This window comes from Staurois parvus, unplaced genomic scaffold (genome assembly GCF_062004578.1).
Source record: "Staurois parvus isolate SC_StPar_1 unplaced genomic scaffold, SC_StPar_1.0 ptg001051l, whole genome shotgun sequence".
NCBI classification, from domain to species: domain Eukaryota; kingdom Metazoa; phylum Chordata; class Amphibia; order Anura; family Ranidae; genus Staurois; species Staurois parvus.
Window position 1 is genome coordinate 2208189 of NW_028318847.1, and position 27976 is coordinate 2236164.

A 27976-nucleotide genomic window follows, 5' to 3' on the forward strand; every position below is an offset into this window, starting at 1 on the left:
AATGTAGTTTGTGTACAGTGTTGCATAACGGTGAAATTGTCAATCAAAGTATGAGAGCGCTGAAAGCTGAAAATTGGTCTGGGCAGAAAAGGGGGTAAACATGCCCAGTAGGCAATTGGTTCATAAGATACAGAAATTTAAGGCTAATTGGTGCTGCGCTATCTCCAAGTATTAGAAGAACATATAATATGATCGCCTTAAAGAAGCCCCCCTCACAATGTAATAATTCATAAATATAAACAAACATAAAGAAGTTATATAAACCAAATCAGAAATTAACACCAGACCTCAATATGAAATAAAATGGACATTAATCATCTAAAAATTTGGATAGTAAAAGTGATAAACACCCGAACATAAAAGGGCATTAGCTAAGTACACCACTGACAATAAATAGGTGACTGTGGGTGAAAATAAAACTACTTAATATCTATTTGAACGTGCCAACATAAAAGTGATATGATCCATAAAACAGGATCCCAAAAAGATAGTGCTTGTTGTAATGTAAAGATAAACCACAAGACTTATGCGACGCAACTTGAAAAGTTGCTAAGGAAGATAATCTAAACAAAAAACATACGGATTATAAGTGAAAATAGATTTAAGTGAAAAACCAAAATCAGTGACCCGCTAAAACAGGGATTTGTGAATAAATATTTTAATAAGTGACATAGACTATACGGACTAGAAATAGCCCCCAAAATATATAAATGACCCAGAAAATAATAAATCACATAAAAACCGTATAGTCCAGCCAATAACATAACATCCAATTCACTGTAAACGGTGAAGGTGTTCTGTAGTTCTAAATGGTGCAGGTGTTTAAAGGTGAATACACACAAAAAGGAGGAGATCCGAAACTAGGTGAAATGCCCTCTCACCTCCATGGAGTGACCCTACAGGGCCAAAAAGCTTTTCTCACACAATATCGCACCAACCAGGACCCACATCAGAACGTATCAGGTACAGCGATGTATAAATCTCTCTCACTGGTGGATACTGGCACAACAGGAACCCTCTCCAGAGCAGTACAATAAAGGATCATCCAATTCACATGCAGCCAAAAACAATAAAGAGAAATGCTCCCATAGTGTAATACCGTAGCTATTTATTGTAAAGAATTAAAATCAAATGCCTTACGAAAAACAAATAGAAAACCTCCATATACACAATCCTATACCCACAGTTGATCCAGAGAAGGGCAAAACCCCGCAAGAAAGAATGATCCAGTTTGCTCCAGCGGGGGAAAAAAATCCTTCCTGATCCCCCAGGCAATCGAATATTCTCTGGATCAAGTACCCCTGGTGTTATTATCCATAAATGTTAATATTCAGTTATATTTTGTGTATTATTTTTTTAAACAATCTACTGAGCTGTCCAGAACCTGTTCTTGAAGGAGTCTGTGTCACATTTTTAGCTCTTTCTGTGAAGAAGCCTTTCCACAGGTGGAAGCTACAGATGGCTGCTAATTATCACGCTATTAAAAACTTAAAAAAAAAAGTCAGCATCCTATTGTGGTCTGAGCTTTAGTTTCACTTTAATGGTGGCCCCACTAGCTCCTTCCTTTCATTACCCACTATTTTGTTTGGCCACTGGGAATGCAGAGAGGAAGAGCCTAGGACTGGAAGGCGAGGGAGTCACATGCTCCTCCGTACCTGGAAATGTCAGGTATTTCTGTTTTCCCCTAGCAGTAAAACAGAGTAGTGGGAAGTTTAGGGAAGTAAGGGAAGGGATTAAATAGACTATCCACTTGCAGACCAGCGATGTACCCATACGTTGCTGGACTTCAAGTGGTTATACCGAAGTGATGCCCACAGCTGCAGGCATCACCCTGGTACCGTTTTTTTAGAGCCGGTGGTTGTCTCTCTTGTACAAGCAATCCGAACAGCTAACTAGCCGCTCAATTGCTTGTACAAGCAGCGGGAGAGGATGTTTCCTGCCTTCCTTGGGTTATGTATTGTGGTTTTTTGCACTAAAATTCCAAAAAGCTTACTTTTTCTCAAAAAATTTAATTTGAAAAACCACTGCACAAATACTGTGGAACATGAAAAAAATGCAAAATTCACCAGTTCCCTAGGGCTTCTGTTGTACAAATATATATATAATGTTTGGGGGTTTTAAGACACTTTATAGCAAAAAGAATACTGATTTTAACTGAGCCGAAGTGGCTATTCGGTGTTTGACCGGGAAGAGAGAGCAGCGTTGCTTCAGACAAGCACAGCATTGGATGGAGAGAGGACTGAGGTATGTGTTTAGGAAGGGGGTTGGTTACTGATTGATAAGTATACATGCACTCTGTATACAAAACTTACAAGCTGAACTGCTCATGGCTTTAGAGTAGAATGCATAATGAACTTCCGCACATTTCTTAGACTTGATTGGATGACTGGAAACATTGGCTGTTACAGTGGGCTTGCCATGCTGTGAAGCATATTCTTGTCTAGACCACATTATGCTTGCTTCAGCATTAGGATGTGCATATTGATTATGCACACTTGGCAGATATTCGCCTTTACTTGAATATGGCTTCCGTTCTTGTAGATCGATACAGGATCATTTAGGAATATGCGCTGTTGGACATTAGAGAGAGGTAATCAACCCAAAAGAAACCATTTTATTAATTTGCAGCTTATCAATTCTTAGATGTGATAGCTGCAAAGTTTTGGTTTTTTAGGTTTTCTTTCTTCTATTCTGGTGGTCCAGCCAGTAAGTCTGTTTTTTTTTAAGAACAAGCTCTCCAGTGGAATATATTAGTTAACAGGAATGAGACAAACTGTTTGCCACTGACAGGGATGCTTACAAGGATCAGCTTTTATTTATGTAAAACCTTTGTTCCAAAAGGAAAGAAAAGTGTTTGCTGTAACAGATTATAAAGTATTTACTGAAGTCTAGCTTTAGTTTGTTAGTGTATCTAAACCAGTTAGTGCATCTAGCACTCCCCTCCCCCCAGACTGACAATGCTGCTGTCCAAAGCTGCCCCATGTGCTTTTTTATTCAGAGTGAGGGCACTGTAATACAGGAGGTGTGTTACTGGCCTTACAACCTTGATATGTGTGGTTCAGCATTGTGTGAAGTTTGTGACTGTTTACTACACTTTGTTATGGAGCACTGCACAGCCATTTTTTGAGGGGCCCCCTTATTTTTTCCTTTCCCTTTAGGTGGCTATCTGCAACAGTACAGTTCTGATTATATATTGATACTATTTATTCTGTTCTTAATTATGTCAGGTACTGTTCCACAGTGGGGGGGGGGGGGGCATAGGGTTCTTTCTTGGTGGATTTTTTGGTATCTTAAAAACTGGCACATTCCAGACTAAGGCAAGGTTCACATCTATGTGGTTTCCCTGTGGGCACATTTGCACAGGCACAGGAGTTTATTGATTTTAATGGGCTGCTGTACCTGCAAGAAACACAGGAAAAAAGGTCCCTGTACCTTTTCTAAAATCGCAGCCACATCGAAATTGTATGGTACTATGCATTTGTGCGTGTGGAAAACTGAAATATAGTTTTCCAATTGTGGCAGGGTCATTAAAAATTAATGGCACCCCCCGCGTGTCTTCTAAACAGCAATGTGTTGCTACACATGGGGCAACACTTGCAATTTACATGCAGTCCCCATAGATGTGAAGCTAGATTAAGGAGGAATCTAAGAGCCATTTTTTAGTATTTCATTTTATTTTATTTTTAACCTCAGACTTGCAGTGGTTTGCCCACCTTTACCTCAGACAGAGCAGAGGGCTTCCATTGGACCATAGAAAGCACATTTTAGTAGAAAATCTACAAATTATTTGAATTAAAACCAGAACATAAAATAGAAGGGCAAGCATGCAAAAGTGACCTCCAGGATAAAACATTTGGATATTTTGCTGTTATAAAATAAATTGCCCCTAACGACGGGTGCGTCGTGTGTGGATGCAGTTACATTAGGTAAAACTGATTTCATTCATCCAATACACTGCTGTAAGAGGATGAATGAGGTGGAGAGCCAGCGACCCACTGTCATTACTGTACTAGATCCTGAACTGGAAAGATGACCATAGACAGATTGAAATTTGTCTGCTTCAGCAGGCACTGCCTGAATTTCAATGAATATGTGTGGCCCTTCCTGTTTGACAGAGGTTGACCATTAGGTCACACTGGAAAACTTTTGCTGATCTATGGCTGCAGCCAATTGGCATCCCACTGTATGTTGTTAAGAGAAGTATGGCTTTGGTTTTTATTGGCAAGTAATAATTACCTAGGTAGAAACAGCATCGGTATGTAGCTACATCTGCCCCCGCCGGCTCCAAGTGTGAGAAATCAGCGATCACATGACCACTGATTGCTGAGTGGACTGTCAGTCACCCCTGTCTGCTCCCCCCCCCCCCGCACTGGAGCTTTGGGCTGTGGGTGGAGGGGGAAGGAGCTCTCAGAGAGGCTGAGCCAGGTGCCGTTCCAGACTCTGGGGTCATTCGGGATCATTCCCCAACCTGGACCGGCTGAATGATGTCAGCTGTCAGCGGGCTTCAGCCCACTGTCAGCTAAAAATGGGTCATAGGAGTGCAGAACAAATAGTGATGCACAGAAAGAGCTCTTTTGGCTGTACTTCTCCTTTTATGGCACCCAAAATGTATCTTGCAGATGCAGCACATTTGCAACCACCAAACCGCAGTGCCATGCTGTTTGGTGTGGCACATTTTGCAGAATTCATCTGCACTACTTTTTGCACGAGCTGTCAAAGCTAACCAGAGAGCGTGAAAATCTCCGTTCTAGTGTGAAATGATCCTTGCCTTAAAGTAAGCATTTTGTAATTGATAACACAAAATATGGGCCCTCTGAAAAGACATGAACATGCAGTATGATATTTTATTCATTTTTTTACTTAAGTATTTCATATTCTTTCATTCCTTATAAATTCTTTGGCTAATTTAAATGTTCTGTAACATGCATTTTGTCATCTTTTTCAGTCTCACAACTCTTCACTTTATTGCTCTGGACAGCACTCAGCCTTGCCATGATTATCATAGGTAATAAACAGAGAACCTATTTAAAATATATTACATTCTTTGTCAATTTCATTTTATCATTAAAGCAAAAATTGACATTGTTGTTTCCCTTTATCTGCAGGGTCCATGCATGTTGACAACTGCCCAGCTGAACCCAAAATCCCAATCTACTTGATAGTAGCTGGTGTCTTTCATCTTCTAGCATTTGCCCTTATCCCACTGAAGTTGGTTGCTGAAAAAGTGGCGTATGGTATAGAGAGTGTGCTGGGTCTCTTTTCTTTTGCCTGGTTTATTGCAGGTACATGTAGTTGGATTTTATTATAAACCTCACAATCATTTTTAATAGGAAATTACTTGCACATAAAGAGAAAATTGCATAATCCTGTGATGTTATACTAAATGCAGATGGGAATTGCAAATGCAAATACAAGATGCATTCTTAGGGCTTGTTCACACTTGACTTCTACACAAACATACTTAATAAAACAATGGAAGGAGATGCAATACCCACAGCAAACAAAAAGACCTTTTTTTTATTTTGTTGTGCTCTTCAGGAATGTTAGTTCTGATTAGTTGGGTCAGCTCAAAAAGATTATTAGTCATACTATTTGAGATGGAGATGAAATATCAGTTTGTGAGAAATATAGGATTTTAGTAGTTCTTGTATATACTGTATTTCCTGTGAAAAGTAAATTACTTAATCATACAGTACATGACACATTAATCAAGACCATAAAATATATGGTACCACCTTCAAGTGGGGACACTGGTAAATGCTATAAAAACTGTCAGGACCACCCATATAACTTCTACCACTCACGGCAATCTTCAGTTTTTTGTTAGTGTCCTTAGGCAATGGACAACCTCTCTATACTAAGAGAAGGCTTCTTTCTGGCATATAACTTCGATTTCTACCTGGAAGATTGGGAAGACTGTGCACAGTTTTTCACACAGGGAGGTCCGGTCTCCACCTAGCTGAAGATCCTGGGCAGGTGTGTAATGTTGCCTTTGCCACAAATTCACATTTGGTGCTCACCCTTGGAACAGTACAATGAGGTGCTGCCACAGGGTGTTCTGCATGTACAGGGCAGTGTAGATCTGCACTGGTGTGACCCAGTCCCTAAAGACCCTCTCCATGCAGAAGGGGGTATGCCCTCCCAAAGTGGGCAAAGTGGGGAGTCCTCTCCTGCTGGGTTCTCCTCTGGTACCCCTCCCTCTGTAGGTTCCCCATCCCTCAACCTTCGTTCTTATCCAATCCTTACCGTTTTTTGAGGTTGTTCTTAGATTCAAAGACTCTGTCTCCTGCTTATGGAGAAGCATTGCCTAGTTAGGCTGAGAGCAGTGTGTTCTAGGGATACTGCAACACTTAAATTCAGGGGTTCCAAAATCATTTTAAATGTGGGCCGCCTTAATAGTATGATTACCCCCAAAGGGCCAGTTACATAGTTAGTCTGGCTGAAAAAAGACAAAAGTCCATATAGTTCAACCATTAAAAAAAAAGTTATAATTCTATACCCACAGTTGATCCAGAGGAAGGAAAAAAAACACAGCAAAGTATGGTCCAATTTGCTCCTGCAGGGGATAAAATTCCTTCCTGATCCCCAAGAGGCAATCGGATATTCCCTGGATTAACTTTACCTGTAAATGTTAGTTTTCAGTTATATTATATGCAGCGAGGAAAGAAGCCAGGCCTTTTTTAAAGCAATCTAGTGATTTGGCCAGAACTAACTCTTGAAGGAGTCTATTCCACATTTTCACAGCTCTCACTGTGAAGAAACCTTTCCGTATTTGGAGATTAAATCTTTTTTTCCTCCAGACATAAAGAGTGCCCCCTTCTCCTCTGTAATGACCTCAGGGTGAATAGCTCTACACCGAGTTCACTATATGAACCACTGATGTATTTATACATGTTGATCATATCCCCCCTTAATCTCCTCTTCTCAGGAGAGAATAAATTCAATTACTTTAATCCTTTCTTCATAGGTGAGCTCCTCCATGCCTCTTATCAGTTTGGTTGCCCTTCTCTGCAGTTTCTCCAGTTCCCCATATTCTTTTTGTCAATTGGTGCCCAAAACTAAAGTACATATTCCAGATGAGGTCTTCCTAATGATTTGTACAGGGTAAAAAATATATTTCTCTCTCTGGAGTCTATACCTCTTTTAATACAAGAGAGGATTTTACTCGCTTTGGAAACCGCAGCTTGGCATTGCATGCCATTATTAAGCTTACAATTTACTAAAACTCCCAGTTCCTTCTCTACCATTGATTTCCCCAGTTGTACCCCCCCTAGTATGTAGGATGCATGTATATTCTTAGCCCCCAAGTAAATAAATTTACATGGGCAGCACAGTGGCTAAATGGTTAGCACTTCCGCCTGGCAGTACTAGGGTTGTTGGTTCGAATCCCAACCACGGCACCACCTGCCTGGAGTTTGCATGTTCTCCCTGTATCTGCGTGGGTTTCCTCCCACATTCCAAAGACATGCTGGTAGGTTAATTGGCTCCTGTCTAAATTGGCCCTAGTATGTATGAATGGGAGTTAGGGACCTTAAATTGTACACCCCTTGAGGGTTAGGGACTGATGTGAATGTATAATATATATGTAAAGCGCTGCGTAAATTGACAGCGCTATATAAGTACCGAAAATAAACTAAACAATATTAAATAATACATTTATCAACATTAAACCTCATTTGCCACATAGTTGCCAAATTAAATAGTACATTGAGGTCAGCTTGAAAGTTAGAGGCATCCTGTAAGGACATTATTCCACTGCAATGCTTGGTGTCATCTGCAAAGACTATTGTATCTGGGGTGTGCTACGTGCAGAGTGCAGGGTTCAGGAGTGCATTATGTATAGAGTGCAGAGTTCGGGATTACACTACATAGAGAGTGCTTCCCAAGAGGTTTGCTCAGCAGTACCCAGTTGAGGAGACTTACCATGAAAAGCAGAAAATTCCAGTTGTGGACCCAACTTTTTCCCGCCTCATGAAATCCCTAGCTGTTTTGATTGAGGATGTCCCAGTCTTCAAAGACACAGTGGACAACTGGTTAGAGACCCTCCATAAAGCCGCTTTTGCTCTGTTTTAATAGCATACACTTGGTGTGCAACCCAGGATTAATCCTGATGGATCCTTCGGTACTCAAAAATGAGAGCTACTCCCAGAAGCTCTGCACTACTCTGTAGACTGTTCGATGGATTCCTTGAACCAAAATTCTCACCTGGTTCTTATGTCTGTTCAGATGCACAGGATTCTCTGGTTGTGGAAATGATCTGTGGAGACAGTCTGTAAAAAAAAAAAAAAAGTCTGGAAAGGATTCTGTTTGATGGAGAACGACTTTCTCGAGAGCCTTTAGACACCTTCATTAAGGAAGTTGTGGGGGAAAAAGCACACTCTTCAAGTTTGAATGTAAAAAGAAAAGGGTGGGTTTATATGCTTATAAAAACATAGCTTCAGTGGTACCCAATCCCTCAATTAACTAAATAAATAATATACTAATATAATATATCCCGTCTAGAAGAGCAGTATCAGAGAATTCTTCAGACACATTTTTCCCTCTTTGGGGCTTAATCATAGAGGCACCTCTAAGATCAAGCCCAAAAAGGGTGAAATGCATCTGAGGAGTTCTCTACAGGTGAAGAACAGGAGCTGAAGTACTGTTTTACACATCTCATTACATTTATGCAACAGGGAGTCAGTGTCTGTGTGTACACGGCCATCATTTTGTTGAAGTCTATTGGAGTTTTACAAGCCAATTCTGTCTTGCACCATTCTTTTCACATGCTGATCTGACTGACACAGGTTTGGAGGGGAATTCGAGTGGTGCTATTTTAACTGTTATAGGATACAATGTGTGAAAGTTATCGGGACAGGTCTTATTGACAAACAGATCTGTGTGTGCAGTATGAAAGGATACTGCATAAAGATTCCAACTTACAGAATACCTTGGGTAGCATGTGGGAATCACTTAGCTGTTACACAGCCATTAGAGTGTACCTGATTGTATGCTAGATTTGAATATGACTGTGTGTTCCCAGCCAGCTAGACTTTAGTAGTGTCTCCCTCTAATGGTGGCTGGCAGTAAGAGATTGTGAGTGTGTATGTTTGCACTAACTCTTGGAATTGCCTGATTTAGCTAATCTGTAAAATCTATTAAGTGCAGTGTATGGTAAAAGCTTGTGTGCCAGTCTACTTGAGCACAGTGTTCTGACCAACGGTGTCAGGAGTAAGGTGTCCCACAAGCCTGTCCTGTAATTTGTGGGTTGCGGCAATGTGGATATTATTGCTTGTGTCATTTTTGGGGTTCTTGCGATAATTCACCAGCATGCTGGTCGATTTCTGAGGGCATGTAATGATAGGCAATACCTCATGCAATGTCCATTTTCCCTGTACTTTCTGTACCACCCGATCAATGACAAATTTTATTTTGAAAATGTGGGTTATTTTCAGTTGAGTCCATTGTGATTTGAAAATTACGGTCAGGTGGCTAAAATAAAGATCCCTACTTATCAAGAGTGTAATCTACTGCCAGTACCTCCACCACTGTGATTTCATTTGCCTGTAGTATAGAAGAGGTCATGCTGTGTTAAAGGAGACAAATTATGACAGCAAGAGATAGCATGCAAACATTTATGTTAAGCCTGTTCTGAGAGGTGATTGAGGGCACATTATTAATACTACTGGTGTTAGCTTATTAGGAGAAAAGCCACCTCAGCAGATACCATACATAATAGGCTGTGTCCCAATCTGGCCACAAATCCTCACCTATAGACTTCTTTAGAGACTTAGTTTTGTGTGTTTTGTGGACTGTGCATCTTTTCTGACCCTTACTGAGTTTGAAAAATTATATTTCTCCATTTGAAAACTATCATCTTTCATCTTTTTTCCCTTGTTTTTTCTTTTAGGTAGTGTCTGGGTCTTTCGAATCTATCAGGACAATCCAAGACGCTGCAATGATTTAGCATATACATTTGCATTTGGAATTCTGATCTTTGAATATATCTTTCTGGCATTCCTTGTTGCAGTCATTTGTCTTTGTACATGTTGTGCAGGTCTTCTGGTGAGTAAGCTATTATGTAAACAAGTCCAACCCCTAAAAAGCAACCCCACACCATAATCTCCCCTCCACCAAACTTGACACTTGGCAAAATGCAGTCAGGCAAGTACCAGTTTCTTGGCAACCACCAAACCCAGACACACCCATTGGATTGCCAGACAGAGAAGCGTGATTCGTCACTCCAGCGAACATGTCTCCACTGCTCTAGAGTTCAGTGGCGGCATGCTTAACACCCCTACATCTGATGCTTTGCATTGCACTTGGCTATGTAAGGCTTACATGCAGCTGCTCGGCCATGGAACCCCATTCCATGAAGCTCTCTATGCACTGTTGTGGTAATCTGAAGGCAACACAAAGTTTGAAGGTCTTTAGCTATTGACTCTGCAAACAGTTGGCGACTTCGGTGCACTGCGCGCTTCAGCAACTTTTTCTTGAGCCACTCCTTTGTTGCCTCGGCAGTATGTTTTGGGTCATTGTCATGCTGGAAGACCCATCCACGACCCATCTTCAGTGTTCTGGCTGAAGGAAGAAGGTTCTCATCCAAGATTTTACAATACATGGCCCTTTCTATTGGCTCCTCAATGCGGCAAAGTCAGCCTGTACTTTAAGTTGAAAAACAACCCCAAAGCATAATGTTTCCACCTCTGTGCTTGACTGTAGGAATGGTGTTCTTAGGGTCTTAGTAAGCATTTTTCTTCCTCCAAACACGGTGAGTCGAGTTAATGCCAAAGAGTTCAATTTTTGGTCTCATCTGACCACTGCACTTTCTCCCAGTACTTCTCTGAATCATTTAGATGTTCATTGGCAAACGTCAGATGGGCTTCTACATGTGCCTTCTTGAGGAGGGGGGCCTTGTGGGCTCTGCAGGATTTCAATCCATGGTGGCATATTGTGTTACCAATGGTTTGTTTGGTGACTGTGGTCCCAACTGCCTTGAGATCCTTCACAAGCACCTCCCATATGGTTCTGGGCTGATCCCTCATTTTTTTCATGATCATCCTTACCCCATGAGGTGAAATCTTGCATGGAGCTCCATACCGAGGGCAATTAATGATTATTTTATATTTCTTCCATTGGCGAATAATCACTCCAACAGGTTTCTCCTTTTCACCAAGCTTCTTGCTGATGGTCTTGTAGCCCATTCCAGCCTTGTGCAGGTCTACAATCTTGTCCCTGATATCCATTGACAGCTGTTTGGTCTTACCAATGGTGGCGAGGTTTGAATGGAAGAAAGAGATTCTGTGGACACGTGTCTTTTATACATATAGTGAGTTGTCGTTAGGAGCAGCTTCTTAAATTGACAGGACTAATCTGTGTACCACATGAGCACATAGCCAGTCTGTGGGAGCCAGAATTGTTGTTGGTTGGTAGGGGATCAAATACTTATTGTACTCACTGAACTGCGACTCAGTTTGGAACATTTGTATCATGTTTTTTTTCTGGATTTTTAGTTGATATTCTGTCTCTCATTTAAAATACACCTATGATAAAAATTATAGACCCTTTATTTTCAGTGTAAGTGGGTAAGATTACAAAATGTGCAGGGGTTCAAACAATTATTTTCCCCACTGTATATATATATATATATATATAAGTAAATGCCCAGTTGCTCACCCACAAAGAAATCCATATAAATCCAAAACTGGTATTGAGGCGCTCACAGGTCTTGCAGAAGAGGAAGATCAAAAACAGCAGTGTTTTTATTGTCACTGTTTCGACGAAGCTCCGACCACCATTCTGGACTTTTGATTCTTGGACTTCTGGGTTTTTGATCTTCCTCTTCTGCACAACCTGCTCTGCAAGATGCATGTGCACCTCTAAACAAGGTTTGTGTATGTGTATATATGTCAAGGTCCTACCTTTTCCCTGAGGTTATGTTACTCCATGTGCTGGCGTCCATCTTGGATTCTGCTGTGCATGATGGGAATCCTTTTATGCCTTCAGGTCTCTGTGGTCCATCCCCCAGAGGGGTGTGGCTGATGACATATAAGCCTGTGGCCCGCACATGCTCTTTGCACTTGTGTCTTGTGTCTTTGTGTTGCTATTACTCTGTTCTGACTCTCGTGACTCTCCTGGTATCTGATTCGGCTTGTGACTTGACTATTCTTTGTATTCTCCCTTGATCTGATCCTCTGTTGCTGAACCCGGCTCGTGACCTGTGATTCTCGTCTGCTGTCCTGTACTGTTTTGTCCTGTTGTTGTTGACCCGGCTTGTCTGACTACTCTTTTGTCTCTTCCACCAGCTACACGCCATTGGCGGCGGCCATTACCGCAGCTGAGGTGTCTCGGGGGCCGCGACCTGGTTCCTGGCTGCGTCAAGTCCATCCCCACCATCAGGGGCCCTGGTGAAGGGCAGCCTGGGACTTAGACTCCGCGCCCTGAGGGACTTCGGTCTGTGGGTAGTGGTTGTCGTCAGCCAGTGCGTTACATTGTTAGGCCTGCCTGTCCGTTCCTTGGCCCCTGCCCTGACAATATATATATATATACATATATACACACACACACACAAAATGCCTTGAAAAAGTATAACATTTTCCACGTTTTGTCATGGTACAACCAAAAACGTAAATGTATTTTATTGAGATTATGTGTGATAGACCAACACAAAGGGGAACATAATTGTGAAGTGGAAGGAAAATTATAAATGGTGTTCAAAATTTTTTACAAAGAAATGTCTGAAAAGTGTGGCGTGTATTTGTAGTCAGCCCCTTTTATATATACACTATATATATATATATATATATATATATATATATAGTTAGTTAGTCTGGCTGAAAAAAGACAAAAGTCCATCTAGTTCAACCATAAAAAAAGTTATAATCCTATACTCACAGTTGGTCCAGAGGAAGACAAAAAAGTTAGCAAAACATGATCCAATTTGCTCCTGCAGGAGAAAAAAATCCTTCCTGATCCACCGAGAAGCAATCGGATATTCCCTGGATCAACTTTACCTATAAATGTTAGTGTCCAGTTATGTTATGTGAATCCAGGAAATAATCCAGGCCTTTGTTAAAGCAATATACTGGGCTGGCCAGAACCAACTCTTGAGGGAGTCTATTCCACATTTTCACAGCTCTATATAAACAGTAAATTAAAACAAACAAAATACTGAGCCTGTGAATTCCTAAGGGCAGGTTCACACTGGAACATGTGCATTCGCATGCCATCCAGTTTGGACAGTCCATTCATTTGAATGGGCTGGAAGACATTGGGGAATACACAAAAAGTGTAGTGCAATCACTACTTTTTCAGATCACATTGCAGGAAATGGCATGATACTGCAGATGTATTTGGGGTGCCATTAAAAATAATGGAACTTGTGCAAAGGCCCCAAAAAAAGGTCAAAAAGCATTTGTGCAGTTAAGCATAAAGAAGGCAAGAAAATGTACATAAAATGAAATCCTTAAAATATTTTTGCTTATTAAAACAGAACTAAAACTCCCATTGGATGGTGCTTTAGGAACACAGTTTAAACAGCATGTGTGCAGCCCACGCCTTGCAGATCTCCGGAGAATTTTCCTAATATGATAACATCAAAGCTGTACATGCTCAGTTATTACCAGGTTACTTCTTCATGTCATTGCACCTAAGAATAAGTTCATGGGCTTCATGTTTTGTCTGTTTAATTTTACAATTTTGTTTAATTTACAGTCAGGTCCATAAATATTGGGACATCGACACAATTCTAACATTTTTGGCTCTATACAACACCACAATGGATTTGAAATGAAACGAACAAGATGTGCTTTAACTGCAGACTCTCAGCTTTAATTTGAGGGTATTTACATCCAAATCAGGTGAACGGTGTAGGAATTACAACAGTTTGCATATGTGCCTCCCACTTGTTAAGGAACCAAAAGTAATGGGACAGAATAATAATCATAAATCAAACTTTCACTTTTTAATACTTGGTTGCAAATCCTTTGCAGTCAATTACAGCCTGAAGTCTGGAACACATAGACATCACCAGACGCTGGGTTTCATCCCTGGTGATGCTCTGCCAGGCCTCTACTGCAACTGTCTTCAGTTCCTGCTTGTTCTTGGGGCATTTTCCCTTCAGTTTTGTCTTCAGCAAGTGAAATGCATGCTCAATCGGATTCAGGTCAGGTGATTGACTTGGCCGTTGCATAACATTCCACTTCTTTCCCTTAAAAAACTCTTTGGTTGCTTTTGCAGTATGCTTTGGGTCATTGTCCATCTGCACTGTGAAGCGGCGTCCAATGAGTTCTGAAGCATTTGGCTGAATATGAGCAGATAATATTGCCCGAAACACTTCAGAATTCATCCTGCTGCTTTTGTCAGCAGTCACATCATCAATAAATACAAGAGAACCAGTTCCATTGGCAGCCATACATGCCCACGCCATGACACTACCACCACCATGCTTCACTGATGAGGTGGTATGCTTAGGATCATGAGCAGTTCCTTTCCTTCTCCATACTCTTCTCTTCCCATCACTCTGGTACAAGTTGATCTCGGTCTCATCTGTCCACAGGATGTTGTTCCAGAACTGTGAAGGCTTTTTTAGATGTTGTTTGGCAAATTCTAATCTGGCCTTCCTGTTTTTGAGGCTCACCAATGGTTTACATCTTGTGGTGAACCCTCTGTATTCACTCTGGTGAAGTGTTCTCTTGATTGTTGACTTTGACACACATACACCTACCTCCTGGTGAGTGTTCTTGATCTGGCCAACTGTTGTGAAGGGTATTTTCTTCACCAGGGAAAGAATTCTTTGGTCATCCACCACAGTTGTTTTCCGTGGTCTTCCGGGTCTTTTGGTGTTGCTGAGCTCACTGGTGCGTTCCTTCCTTTTAAGAATGTTCCAAACAGTTGTTTTGGCCATGCCTAATGTTTTTGTTATCTCTCTGATGGGTTTGTTTTGTTTTTTCAGCCTAATGATGGCTTGCTTCACTGATAGTGACAGCTCTTTGGATCTCATCTTGAGAGTTGAAAGCAACAGATTCCAAATGCAAATAGCACACTTGAAATGAACTCTGGACCTTTTATCTGCTCATTGTAATTGGGATAATGAGGGAATAACACACACCTGGCCATGGAATAGCTGAGAAGCCAATTGTCCCATTACTTTTGGTCCCTTAATAAGTGGGAGGCACATATGCAAACTGTTGTAATTCCTACACCGTTCACCTGATTTGGATGTAAATACCCTCAAATTAAAGCTGAGAGTCTGCAGTTAAAGCACATCTTGTTCGTTTCATTTCAAATCCATTGTGGTGTTTTATAGAGCCAAAAATGTTAGAATTGTGTCGATGTCCCAATATTTATGGACCTGACTGTATATATTTATATCAGATGGTTACATATAGCATTATCTGTTTGTCACTGTTATACTGTGCAAGCGCTAGGCAAATGGGGATATATAATGATTATGTCAAATACTTTAAATATAAGCTCGCTCAGCTGCTAAAATCCTTGGGTGAGGGGATCACACGGAGTAATGCAGAGTGTTTTATGTGAATTAATTTCACCACTGTATAAGTATAAAGGAACCTGAAGGCAAATTGTTAATGATCAAATATGGAATAAGAAAGCCATGCTAATAATGAAAAAATGTGACTAACAATATAAAAAATTTGCAAAAAACGTAGCTGCCAGCACCAAATATAGGACTATACACTATATTCGGCAAATATATAACGCAGCAGCACTAAAAAGTGAGTACATAAATAATGAAAAACACAAATGACAAAAAGTCCATAGGATGTGGATGACTGCCACCCAGTGCATGAAATAATGAGTAAATCCATGGTCCTCTTCCCTAGTCTTGTGTAAATGGAATCACCATGTGCGAATCACCAATAAATCAAAAGGCTTACCAGAAGCCCTGTGACACTCATAAGAGAAGTCAACAAAAGCTTCAGAAGCTGCTGACTGAGCCACCAGGGACTGAATGTTATGTCAATATTATGCGTTCATGGGAGAAGAGTTGGTATTAAGTCTCTTATCTGCTGATGATCGGTTGGCGGCTGTTGCTTCAGTCCATGAAAGCTTTTGTTGACTTCTCTTATGAGGGTCACAGGGCTTTTGGTAAGCCATTTGATTAATTGGTGATTCGCACGTGGTGATTCCATTTACACGAGATTGTGGAAGAGGATCATCGATTTACTCATTATTTCATGCACTGTGTGGCAGTCATCCACATCTTATGGACTTTTTGTCATTTATGTTTTTTGTTATTTATGTACTCACTTTTTAGCGGTGCACAATTTTGTTATATAAAACTGTTAATGATGTACATTCACTTTTGAAAACCATAATGGTTTGTAAACCCTGTGTTATGGTGTACCCTGTAATAAATATTTATTTGCAAAACAAATATTTTCTTTAAATATGAAAGATAGATATAAAATAACTGTTAAAAAAATAAAATTGAGCCAATGTCTTTATTGGTACCCTTAAGTAAACCTGTCAATGGTAGTTACTAAAAGCTAAAAAGAGGTATCTATACTTATCTTATTTAATCCCTCAGATAGCCCTAGAATGCAGGACAAAACACCACTAAAGCCAGGTACTGTGGTATATACAGTGAGGAACAGAAGTATTTGAACACCCTGCGATTTTGCAAGTTCTCCCACTTAGAAATCATGGAGGGGTCTGAAATTCACATTGTAGGTGCATTCCCACTCTGAGAGACAGAATTTGAAAAAAAATTCAGGAAATCACATTGTATGATTTTTAAAGAATTTATTTGTCTCACACTGCTGAACATAAGTATTTGAACACCTAAGAAACAGCAAGAATTCTGGCTCTCAAAGACCTGTTACTGTGCCTTTAAAAAGACCACCTCTACTCCACTCATTAATCTAACTTAGTAGCACCTGTCTGAGCTCTTACCAGAAAGTTTGACCACCCAAAGGACTGGTCAAACAGCGCAGTTATCAGGCTCAGCTGATGTATCAAGGACTGGCAAATAGGTCCCCTAGCTGCTCTAAAACCTGGATGTATCTTTCAGCATTGATGGGGCCTTTCCAGATGTGCAAGTTGCCCATTCTATACGCACTAATGCAGTCCCTTACCATCAGAGATGCAGGCTTTTGAACTGAGCTGATAACAAGCCAGAAAATCCCTCGCCTCTCTAGTCTGGAGGATGTGGCATCCATAGTTGCCAAAAAGAATGTCAAATTTAGATTTGTGTGATCACAGAACAGTTTTCCACTTTGTAACAGACCATTTTAAATGAGCTTTGACCCAGAGAAGATGGTGGTGTTTCTGAATCATGTTCAAATAGGGCTTCTTCTTTTCACTAAAGAGCATTAACTTGCATTTTTGGATGGCATGGCAAACTGTGTTCAGACAGTGATTTTTGGAAGTGTTCCTGAGCCCATGCAGTGATGTCCAACACAGAATCATGCCTGTTTTTAATGCAGTGCCATCTGAAGGCCTGAAGATATTGGGCATCCAATATTGCTCTTCAGCCTAGTCCCTTGCGCACAGAGATTACTCCAGATTCTTGCAATCTTTTGATGATGCTATGTATTGTAGATGATTATATATTTAAAGTCTTTTTGTTGAGGAATATTATTCTGAAATTGTTTGAATTTTTAGATGCAGATTTTCACAGATTGTTCAACCCGCCCATCTATACTTTGGCTAGTGTTTGCGGGTGCAAGAATTGCACCTGTTCCCACACCAACAACCACCCATAGCCAAAAGTGCTGATGTTAACAGACGTACAGGGCTTCTATTCATTCTGGCATCTAAAAATGCAGGAACGTGCATGAAATTGCATGGTGCAAAAGCACCATGTGATTTCCCTGCCGCTGCATTTTAAAAAAGGTGCAGGAACACAGGCACAGCAGCCCATTCATTTGAATGTGTCCATATGAACGCAGCTTGCAGAGCTGCAAAGGTGTGAACTAAGCCTTCTGAGACACTCTGACCCTCAAAAATTCTCTTTTTATATCCAGTCATGTTACTGATCTTCACCAATTAACCTAATTAGTTGCAAAATGTTCTTCCAGCGCTTCCTTGTTAATACCACTTACTTTGCCAACTTTTTGAGACATTTTGCTGCATCAATATCAAAATTACCTTTTTTTTTTAATTGGTACATTTTCTCAGTTTAAACATTTTGATGTTTTCTTCTGTGAATAAAATATGGGTTTATAAGATTTGCAAATCATTGCATTCTGTTTTCATGTAGATTTTACACAGCATCCTAACGTTTTTGGAATTTGGGTATGTTCACAAAATTGCAGTGATTCAAGGCCATGCAATGCAATGGCAACCACTTGTTCGGAAGCTTTGCAGCATCCTATCATCCTTTCTGAAATGCATTAAGCCAGTTTAATTTATAGAGCAAATAAAAAATGTTTCCAGCACTCAGCCATGTCAGTCTACAAAACAAACCTAAGTAAATCCTGCTTTTAGTATTTCAATAACATATTTTATGTTGCCCTAAATACGTAATTGAGTAAAGCATCTGGAATAACATAAAAAGTGCAAAAGAACCCAAAGTAGTTTACAATAGTTATCCTCTAGGATGTAGCCAAAGATAGTTAGAGAATGCTCAAAACATTATCAGGAGTCCAACCCCAGCAAGCCCAAGTTATATTTAGTTGTAACTTTCCAAAGATGAAGTTCTGTAGGTAATTTAAAAACCTTAACTATTGCCATCCCCTTACATTTCTGCATTAATGAATTAAACTTTACTCTCTTTTCAGGTGGCAGGTGCAGATACCGAAACTTCTGTCAGGAACCACTCTCCAGAAGATGAAGAAGCTCTGAAATAAAACAAGCAGGGAGGTTGTCAAGAACATTGTTTTTTTCCTTCATTTTAAGTTATAAACGTATTCATTCTAAGTGATGAAATTATTTTGAATAACCAATGGCATATTCATTCACCAGGCCATAAAGAATGTTAAGAAATCAAAATAGGTTTCTTTGATAATCTGAAGTTACATTTGCATTGAAGATGACTATAGAAACCATCAATACAGATAATAAATGATTTTTCACCATGGTCTACTCATAATTTATCTGCTACATACAAAAGGATTTTTGACTGCCCTTATGTCAAATATTGCAATGCAACTTTTAACATTTTAACATCAAATTGCTATGTATCTCACTGCCACCATGCTAACTTGTGTGTTTGGGATGATTCACAAAAGAAAGTGCAGTCCTATGGATCTGGAGGAATGGGTTGACCTAAGCCCACGGCAACTCTGGAACTTTCCTCCAATTACCATATGTAACCACATGGTTACTTACTGTTCCGAGATCTTCAATGTGTTGCCTGCTTGGTGCAACACTTCTTCAAAATCCTCCCAATCTGGCCCTCCTCCTTCCCCACAAACATAACATGATCTCCATTCATATATCCATTCATTCAGAAGTAAAAAAAAACCCTAGTGAATGGTTTGAACTTTGAGTCACTCTATGTGAGGGGCCTAACCACTTGCACTCAGCTGGATCTAAGGCCATCAAGATATATGCAAAGTTGATGTGAGATATTCCTTTCCTTAATGGAAATTCTCTTAGAAAACTTAACAGTCAGTATACTGGTATAAATTAGAAATGTATGAATCTGTGCCACAGAGCTTGACATACTGTATTGTATATAGTGTATAAAGGATTAGGAGCACATAGAAAGAATTATATTAAAATGTGAAAAGCTATGCAGCTACTAATTTAAGTTATTCAGTATTTTTTTATTTCTTTGACTAATGGCAAAAGATGAAAAAATTCTGCTGTAAACAACTGAAAGCAGAGCTGTATCATTATACTTGGCTTTATTGTTCTTTGAATATACAGTTGTGTTCAAAATAATAGCAGTCAGACATCACTAACCTGATCAATCACTGTTTTTGGTAGAAATGATCTTTCTACATGGCAAATAATTTACTAGCAGGTGTAGTAGAGTAATAGAAATCCAACAGAAATCCAACAGACCCAACAGTCATGACATGCATGCTGCTGATTTTGTGTAATTAAATCACAAATTGAAAGGGGCATGTTCAAAATAATAGCAGTGTGGAGTTCTATTAGTGAGGTCATTCATTCTTATTGCCCTTATTTAAGGAAGGAAGGCAGCAAATGTTATACATGCTGGTTACAGTGCATTTCTCTCTGAAATTCTGAGGAAAATGGGTTGTTCCAGACATTGTTCAGAAGAACAGCGTACCTTGATTAAAAAGTTGATTGCAGAGGGGAAAACATAAAGAAGTGCAGAAAACGATAGGCTGCTCAGTTAAAATTATTGCAAATGCTTTAAAATGGCAACCAAAACCTGAAAGATGTGGAAGAAAGTGAAAAACTACCATTCGAATGGATAGAAGAATAGTCAAAATGGCAAGGACTCAACAATCAGCTCCAGGAAGATCAAAGAAGGTCTAAAGTTACCTGTGAGTACTGTTACAATTAGAAGACGCCTATGTGAAGCCAAGCTATCTGCAAGAAGCCCCCGAAAAGTCCCACTGTTGAAAAAAAGACGTGCTGAAGAGGTTACAATTTGCCAAAGAGCACATTGACTGGCTTAAAGAGAAATGGCGCAACATATTGTGGACTGATGAAAGTAAGATTGTTCTTTTTGGGTCTAGTGGCCAGAGACAGTTTGTCAGATGACCCTCAAACACTGAATTCAAGCCACAGTACACTGTGAAGACAGTGAAGCATGGTTGCGCAAGCATCATGATATGGGGATGTTTCTCATACTACGGTGTTGGGCCTATTTATCGCATACCAGGGATCATGGATCAGTTTGAATAAATCAGAATACTTGAAGAGGTCATGCTGCCTTATGCTGAAGAGGAAATGCCCTTGAAATGAGTGTTCCAACAAGACAACGACCCCAAACACACCAGTAAATGTGCAACATCTTGGTTCCAGACCAACAAGATTGACGTTGTGGAGTGGCCAGCCCAATCCCCGGATCTTAATCCAATAGAAAACTTGTGGGATGATATCAAAAATGCAGTTTCTGAGCAAAACCAAGAAATAGAGAAGAACTGTGGAATGTAGTCCAAGCATCCTGGGCTGGAATACCTCTTCACAGGTGCCAGAAGTTGGTTGACTCCATGCAACACAGATGTACAGCAGTTCTCAGAAACAATGGTTATACAACTAAATATTAATTAAGTGATTCAAAGGAAAGCAAAATCTTCAAACATTTTTCAGTTTATATAGTAAATGTTTGAGTTTGTAAAGAAGAATACAAACACTGCTATTTTTTTGAAGTCTAATATTCACTTTTCTTCAATTTGTTTAGATGAACTACACAAATTTGATATATTTTTCTTCATTGTGATTTGGAATAGAACGTGTATTGTTCCCTATGCATTTCTGTGTATGGAATAAAAGCTATTAGAGGGATTTTAAGCTTTATTCACTTTTTTCAACACACTGCTATGATTTTGAACACAACTGTATGTACTATATACCTATTGAAAATATATCTATGTATAAGTATTATATGTTTTTGAAGTTTAATTTTAAAAACTATTAAACTGAAAAATAACCCACATGGACATGTTGGCTTTTTGCATATCACTTGTTGATACATGTAACTGGGTATTTTGATGTTGTGGTTTATATAACTAAATGGATACAATAGTTTATAATGGTGGGCTACAAAGGAGAGCAGGATGAACACCTTATTTATTTAATATACCTAAAAAAGTGCTAGTTTTATCAGCTATTCAGATACCCAAGACTGAATGTTACTCAGAACATGGAACAGGTTCACTGTCCATTCAGATTTGGCACCATTTTTTTCTGTGGTGTGGCGCAAGTCTTGTTGAGTGTACCACTACTGCGTATTGCAGGTACTCAGGTCAGTTTATTTCCCTTGGCGTGCATCCCTCTGCCAGCACCATACTGCCCTGGCTCCCTCTGGGGACAGTTTGCATGGCACAAAGCAGAGCAGGTCAACTCAGTACATGGCTTCGAGAAGGGTTGGTAGTCTCTAACCACAGGGCCCTAGTACCCTCTGTTCAGGTAAATGCACACAGCCTTCCTCCTTTCTGTCCAGAGATAAGCTTTCTGCCAAAATGCCTGATTTCATGTGCAGAATCTCAGCCCAATGATGAATGAGCATTAAATCTTCATCTGATACCAATGATAGGGTACTATTCCTCCCACTGACACCAATGATGGGCACTATCCCTCCCATTGACACCATTAATGGGGCGCTATTCCTCAAATTGACACAAATGATGGGGACTGTATTCCTCCCACTAATACCAGTGATTGTGAACTATTCCTCCTCCACCTAACAACAGGAGTGCTATGTATTTTCTTTACTACCACTGACCACCAAGCCTGAGGCATTATCTACCCCCACTGTCCACAGTCTGGCCCCCCTAAAATCTTAAGGACAGTAAACTGGCCCCCTTTTAGAAAGTTTGGAGACCCCTGGTCTAAAGGATAGAGTTGCTCACTTTTCCTAAAAGGCACTCTACCTGATCTGTTAGCACCTAATGGGCTTTTTTCAGCATCAGACATTGGTTTCTCAGATTTGCAAGGCTGTCACCTAGTCATCTGTTCTTACATTTGTTAAATTTTGCCAGGTTGATGTTCAGGATTCTTCTGATTCTAGTTTCAGGTGTAAGATGTCCTATCGAGCCCTTTTTGACCCTTTGTTATGTGGGCCTGCTGGCATTGTGTGCTGTGTTGCTCTCCCCCCTTTACCCCATTCATAACATCCCTTGGTTAAAGACTGAAGGTCCCATGTCCTGCACGACTAAGAATCAGGATTTTTGACTTATCACTAAAATGTGTTTCTTTGAGTACAATACAGAACACGGGCCCTCTGTTGCAATGATCTCCTTAGGCACTTCTGCCTTGTATATCCTGGACTAACCTATATTGGCTTAGGCATCTGATCTGCCTTGTTGTCTGTATTGGCTTTGGCTTCTTTTGCTGTTTATTTGTACGTGCTTTCTGTTCTTCTTGGTTAGAACTGTCTGTCACTGTGTACTGGAACTCTGTCTGCTACTGTCCTGCTCTCATTTGTGTTTTATGTGCTCAGATTTTTGTTTCTATTTGGCACTGGATTTCTAGTATACTACTGTCATGTCCATTCACCATGTCCAAGATATCTCAAAACTTCTAGATACAGCCATCAGTTCTTCTATGACAGTTGTTGATGATGGATGCTAAACCTAAATGCCTCAACTAACATAGATGTCTCAGGAGGAAAACAGAGGAATGCATTCTCTGATGGATTACTATAATGCTTGTCCTGTGTACACAAAAAATGTCTTCTACAACATGTGCTTTAAAGTTACATATAGGCAGGGAAAAACAGTTCCCCCAGGCAAAATTGAAACACATAGAAAGGCACATGCACTTGGCTCAAAATATATATTTATTTCTTGTCCATTGAGGGACATAGGAATTCAGAAACAGTCAGATTATACCAAAGGAGGTTCGGGCATGGCAAATTTTAAAACTGTAAGCCACAGCCTTTTCTTCAGCTCTGCTGGTAGCCTTTTATAATTTGTGGAATCTTTTCCTCAGTGACTTCAATCAAGATTCCTTACTGACACCACTGCTTGAGATGGTCTCTATATATCAGCCATCAGGATCAGCATTTTCTCAACCTAGCTTGGGAGGGTATACCTGGACCCCACTGTACTAGATGTGCAGGGCTAGCCTGGAATGTGACCTTCAGGCAATGGTCTCTGCATTGTGGCACTTTCCAGACCACTTCTAGCCATGGTGCATTTCAAGGTCTAGAATTATTATGGCACAACCCCTGGTACCTGCGAAGACTCATTTTGTGGCTAATGCCTTTTCAGGCTTAAAGCAGAAAGTTACCCATAACAACGTAATAAAAAATAATGTTCATTAGCAAGGAACATACATTACACATTAATAATTAGGCTGCCAAAATTAGCGTGTGCTGTAAATTGCCATTGTTACTTCTTGCCAGAAGCTGGTATTTTGCTGAAGCCCTGATGCCCTGAGCAGCAGTAAATCTTTAGGCTGTCAGCAGATCGGCCTCTACATTTTTGACACAGTGCCGAAAAATAGCGAGCAACTGAGCATGTGCAGAGCAGCGTGAGACAGTGTATTACTGGATTTTAAACAATATAGTTACTTATTTGTTTTACATTGCTATACAAAAGGGGCCAGCCTGAAGTGGTCTATCAGAACATGATGTGCTTAGAGCTGCCTCACTGATGCACTGCTAGACACCTTTTCCTAATGTGTGCCACCTCCATTATTACAGTGGTTAAAGTTTCACATGAGCTGAGTGGAGGCTGTGTGTACACTCTCTCCATGCTCTTTTCTGCCTTTCGGCATGGAGAGAGCACCATGCCGCTCCTGTTCCTATAGTACCATGTTGGTCTTCAGTCTTACACTGCCCAACTACAGTGATCTGGTCACAATTACTTGCAAAAGAACCTTCATTAGCATCAGTTGCCTAGGTTTGTGAGTGCCTGAGGCTTTGCCTCACTTTGGGCTTATTTACATACCACCATGCAGGTGCAAATTACTTCTACACCATATAGAAAACAAAGACCCACTACCATAGGTGACCTCTCTGGGGGAGTTTTCTTTGTATACCCAGGAGGAACCTCTGCCCTCCCACTGATGCTGTATACAAGAAGTATCTAACTCAATTATTAGCAATGCCACAGTTGGAGAGAATGTGGTCTTACCTCAACACAGAAGGTCTGCCCTTCCACCCTGCTTTTTCATCTACCTTGGCAGCAGGTGCTTATAGGGCGTCAAAGCCTAACTCTCACTCAGGCTGCATTACTCAAAGCCAGAGGTTAGTTAACACTGAAAAGCCTTTCAGCATGAAGGTGTGCTCCAACTTCCACAAGTGGGTGGGTTGTTTGTACATCCAGCCTGGTCATTTGGTAGTTTACTTCTAGAGCATTTGGGTGCTGAGATTTATTTTATTTTTTTCAGGTACTTATATAGCGCCATAGCCTTTTAGCCTACAGTTTAACCCTATATGTCTGCCACCTTTTTTATTTACCCCTTATTGTCTTTCTTGTGCTACTGCATTAAGCAGTGCAACCTTCCAGGTATTCCTGAGCTCCCAGTACTCTGGGATCCTTTGACCTTGTCTTACATTGTACTCTATCTAGACTCCCACTCCCCTTTCCAGTAGAATCTTATATCCATAGGTACTGTTAAATCCCTCATGGTACCTGGTACTCTCAAGTATCCCTGCAGTTTCCTACCCTAACATGGACTTGGCCTTTTTAGTGTACTTCGAAGGCATCAGCTACTTCTCATAGTGGTGTATATTGTGGTTACCCTAGTGCCTTTTCCTGGCATCTCCATTGTGGAATGCTCAGTGACTTTCTCTAAAGAGGGTCAGTTTTTTGGACCCTTGTAGTCAGATCCCTGAAGGCATAACACTTGCAAGCTTTGATCCGGTAATGATCTACTGATGAGTATTTTTGTTTCATCAGCGCAAAAGGCTACTCAGCTTAAATCCTCAGTAAAAAAAAAATCTACATCCTGTGTGTCAGTCTACCCTTCCTTTGCTGTCAGGGATTTCTCCCCTTCTTCCCCATCAGGGGAGTTTGTAGGATGTTGGCGAAATACTCTCTTAACTTAGTCTTCCCTTTTCTCATTAAATCTTGTTCTTTTTTCAGCCTTTTCCTCTGTTCCTGGACACAGGGTTGGACACAAGTCTTCACATAGCCCCTGATGTTACCCACCAGTCTCTTCAAGTGAATTGGTGGCCTCTCTCCCCTGCCCTGGGTGGACTGTACTTGCCATGGTGTTCCCATACTTGGGCCATAAGTTTGGTTCTCTAGAGCAGATGGTCCCTTCACTAACTGTGGATGCTTACCTTTACTGGGGTGGATATTCTGGATCAAGGTTAGGCAGGTCCTGCAGAGTCTCTCTGTCAGACCAAAGAAACACATTCAGGTGTTGATATGGAGGGCTTTGCTCATTTTCTTGTTGTTCTGGTATTCATATGCATCAGTCTGAGGTTGCAATATACCTTAATCTCTGCCTATCCCTTCCTGGGTAGAATAGGGGAAAAGGTAAATGTTAGAGTAAGTGATCATACCTTAAATAGGTACAGTTGTACTTTAAGTTCTACAAAATGGGCCACTTAGCTTAAGCAAGGAATAGCAAGAGTAGTTGGTCAGGTACACTGAGGTCTCCAGCTGACGTTACATGTGCCAACGTTAGAGGCCTGTTAATTCTTGTACATAGTATTACATTATTTCCAGCATAATCCACACATCTTTTTGACAAGGGAATTATTTTAAATATGCTCAATTATGGCATTAAAAACCTTGTACAGCTGTTACTAACGTTTACCATTATGCCCAAAAGGTCTTTTCAAACTAACTGACTTTCAAATCTATGATGTTTACTAACTTTACATTCTTACTACTCTTTTTACTATTTATTTATTGTGCCTAGCAGCACAGTTTGGTATTTGATGTCCCTTCGGACTACAATAAAGTAAACTGTATATAAATTGGATGACATTTAGTTTGCTCGAGCACACTGTACCCAGCAGGCCTTAGTTTTTTACTAGTGTACCCAGGCACTGTATCTTGTTTTATTTTTGCTAAAAATTCCATTTTCACTTTTTTCATCCTTTTTGTATTGCAGCACTGGTGATCTTCTGCATCACCTTCACAGCCACATTCTTTTAACACGTGTGTGCTCAACAGCCATTGCATGTCATTGCCCAGGGTAGGCTTGCACAGTGAGCATCAGCAGCCAGTAAAAATAGGAAAATGCATTTTTCCTAATTAGATCCTCACTGGCCACTTTATTAGGTACCTTGCTAGTACCAGGTTGGACCTCTTTTGCCTTCAGAACTGCCTTAATTCTTTATGGCATAGATTCAACAAGGTGTTGAAAAAATTCATCAAAGATTTTGGTCCTTATTGACATGAGTTACTGTTGCCTTTCTATCATCTCAAAGCAGTCTGCTCATTATCCTCTGACATCAACAAGGCATTTTTCTCCACACAACTGCGGCTCACTGGATATTTTATATTTTTGTAAACCCTCAAGATGGTTGTGCGTGAAAATCCCAGTAGATAAGCAGTTTTTGAAATGCTCAGATCAACCCATCTGGCACCAACAACCATGCCACGTTCAGTCACTTAAATCCCCTTTCTTCCCCATTCTGATGCTTGGTTTGAACTTCAGCAAGTTGTTTTCACCACAACCAGATGCCTAAATGCATTGAGTTGCTACCATGTAATTGGCTGATTTGCAATATGTGTTACTAAACATTTGAACAGGTGTACCTAATAAAGTGGCCAGTGAGTGTAAATACATGTATCCAAATCTGCTATAAAATGATAGCCCTATCTGTTTTGACGGAAATTCTAAATAAAATATATTTAGAGTAGACTACAAATGTCCCAGAACTCAAAGCTGTTAGAGGGGGTGAAGGCTAAATGGTTAATATGTTAAAAATTTTATCAGGTTTTGATGGCTGGGTTGACGTCTAGTTTAAGTAACATAGTTTGATCCAGTACCCGCCTTAGCTTGTCACAGATGATAAAAGAACAGTTTTCTCTATGTTAATTGCATTGTTTTTTTTAATCAATATTTAGTTTGATAAAATGCCAGTTTTTATATCTGCCTGGAGTTCAGGTGTGACAGAACTAAACTGTAAAACAAGGCAATCTGTGCATGTTTTTATTGTTTTAATAAAAACACGAATCTGTGTAACCATTTGTATTGAATTGTTCATATTTTATGTTCATTAAAAACTGATGTATGCGATTGTGATATCATTTTGGGGTTGATTTGCTAAAAGCAAATATACTGTGCACTGCAAGTGCAGTTGCTCCAGAGCTTACAGTTGCAAGAAAAAGTATGTGAACCCCTTGGGATTAGGTGGAGTTTTGCATGAATTGGTCATAAAATGTGCTCTGAACGTCATCTAAGTCACAACAATAGAAGAACGCAGTCTGCTGAACATAATACTACACAAACATTAGATGTTGCCATGGTTTGA

At 40.2% G+C, this 27976-nt stretch overlaps 1 protein-coding gene across 2 annotated transcripts in view; it reads left to right on the forward strand.

Moving 5' to 3' along the window:
* Nucleotides 1-27687, forward strand: part of LOC149440822 (transmembrane protein 272-like) — an 86889-nt gene extending 59202 nt beyond the window's left edge. For both annotated transcript variants that reach the window (XM_089658043.1, XM_089658042.1), the window contains 4 exons: nucleotides 4946-5005; nucleotides 5106-5282; nucleotides 9890-10044; nucleotides 18726-27687. In XM_089658043.1, the coding sequence (XP_089514169.1) occupies nucleotides 4946-5005; nucleotides 5106-5282; nucleotides 9890-10044; nucleotides 18726-18794 (461 nt within the window). In that variant the 3' untranslated portion in view covers nucleotides 18795-27687. The remainder of the gene's footprint in view (nucleotides 1-4945; nucleotides 5006-5105; nucleotides 5283-9889; nucleotides 10045-18725) is intronic.
* Nucleotides 27688-27976: the final 289 nt, after the last annotated feature.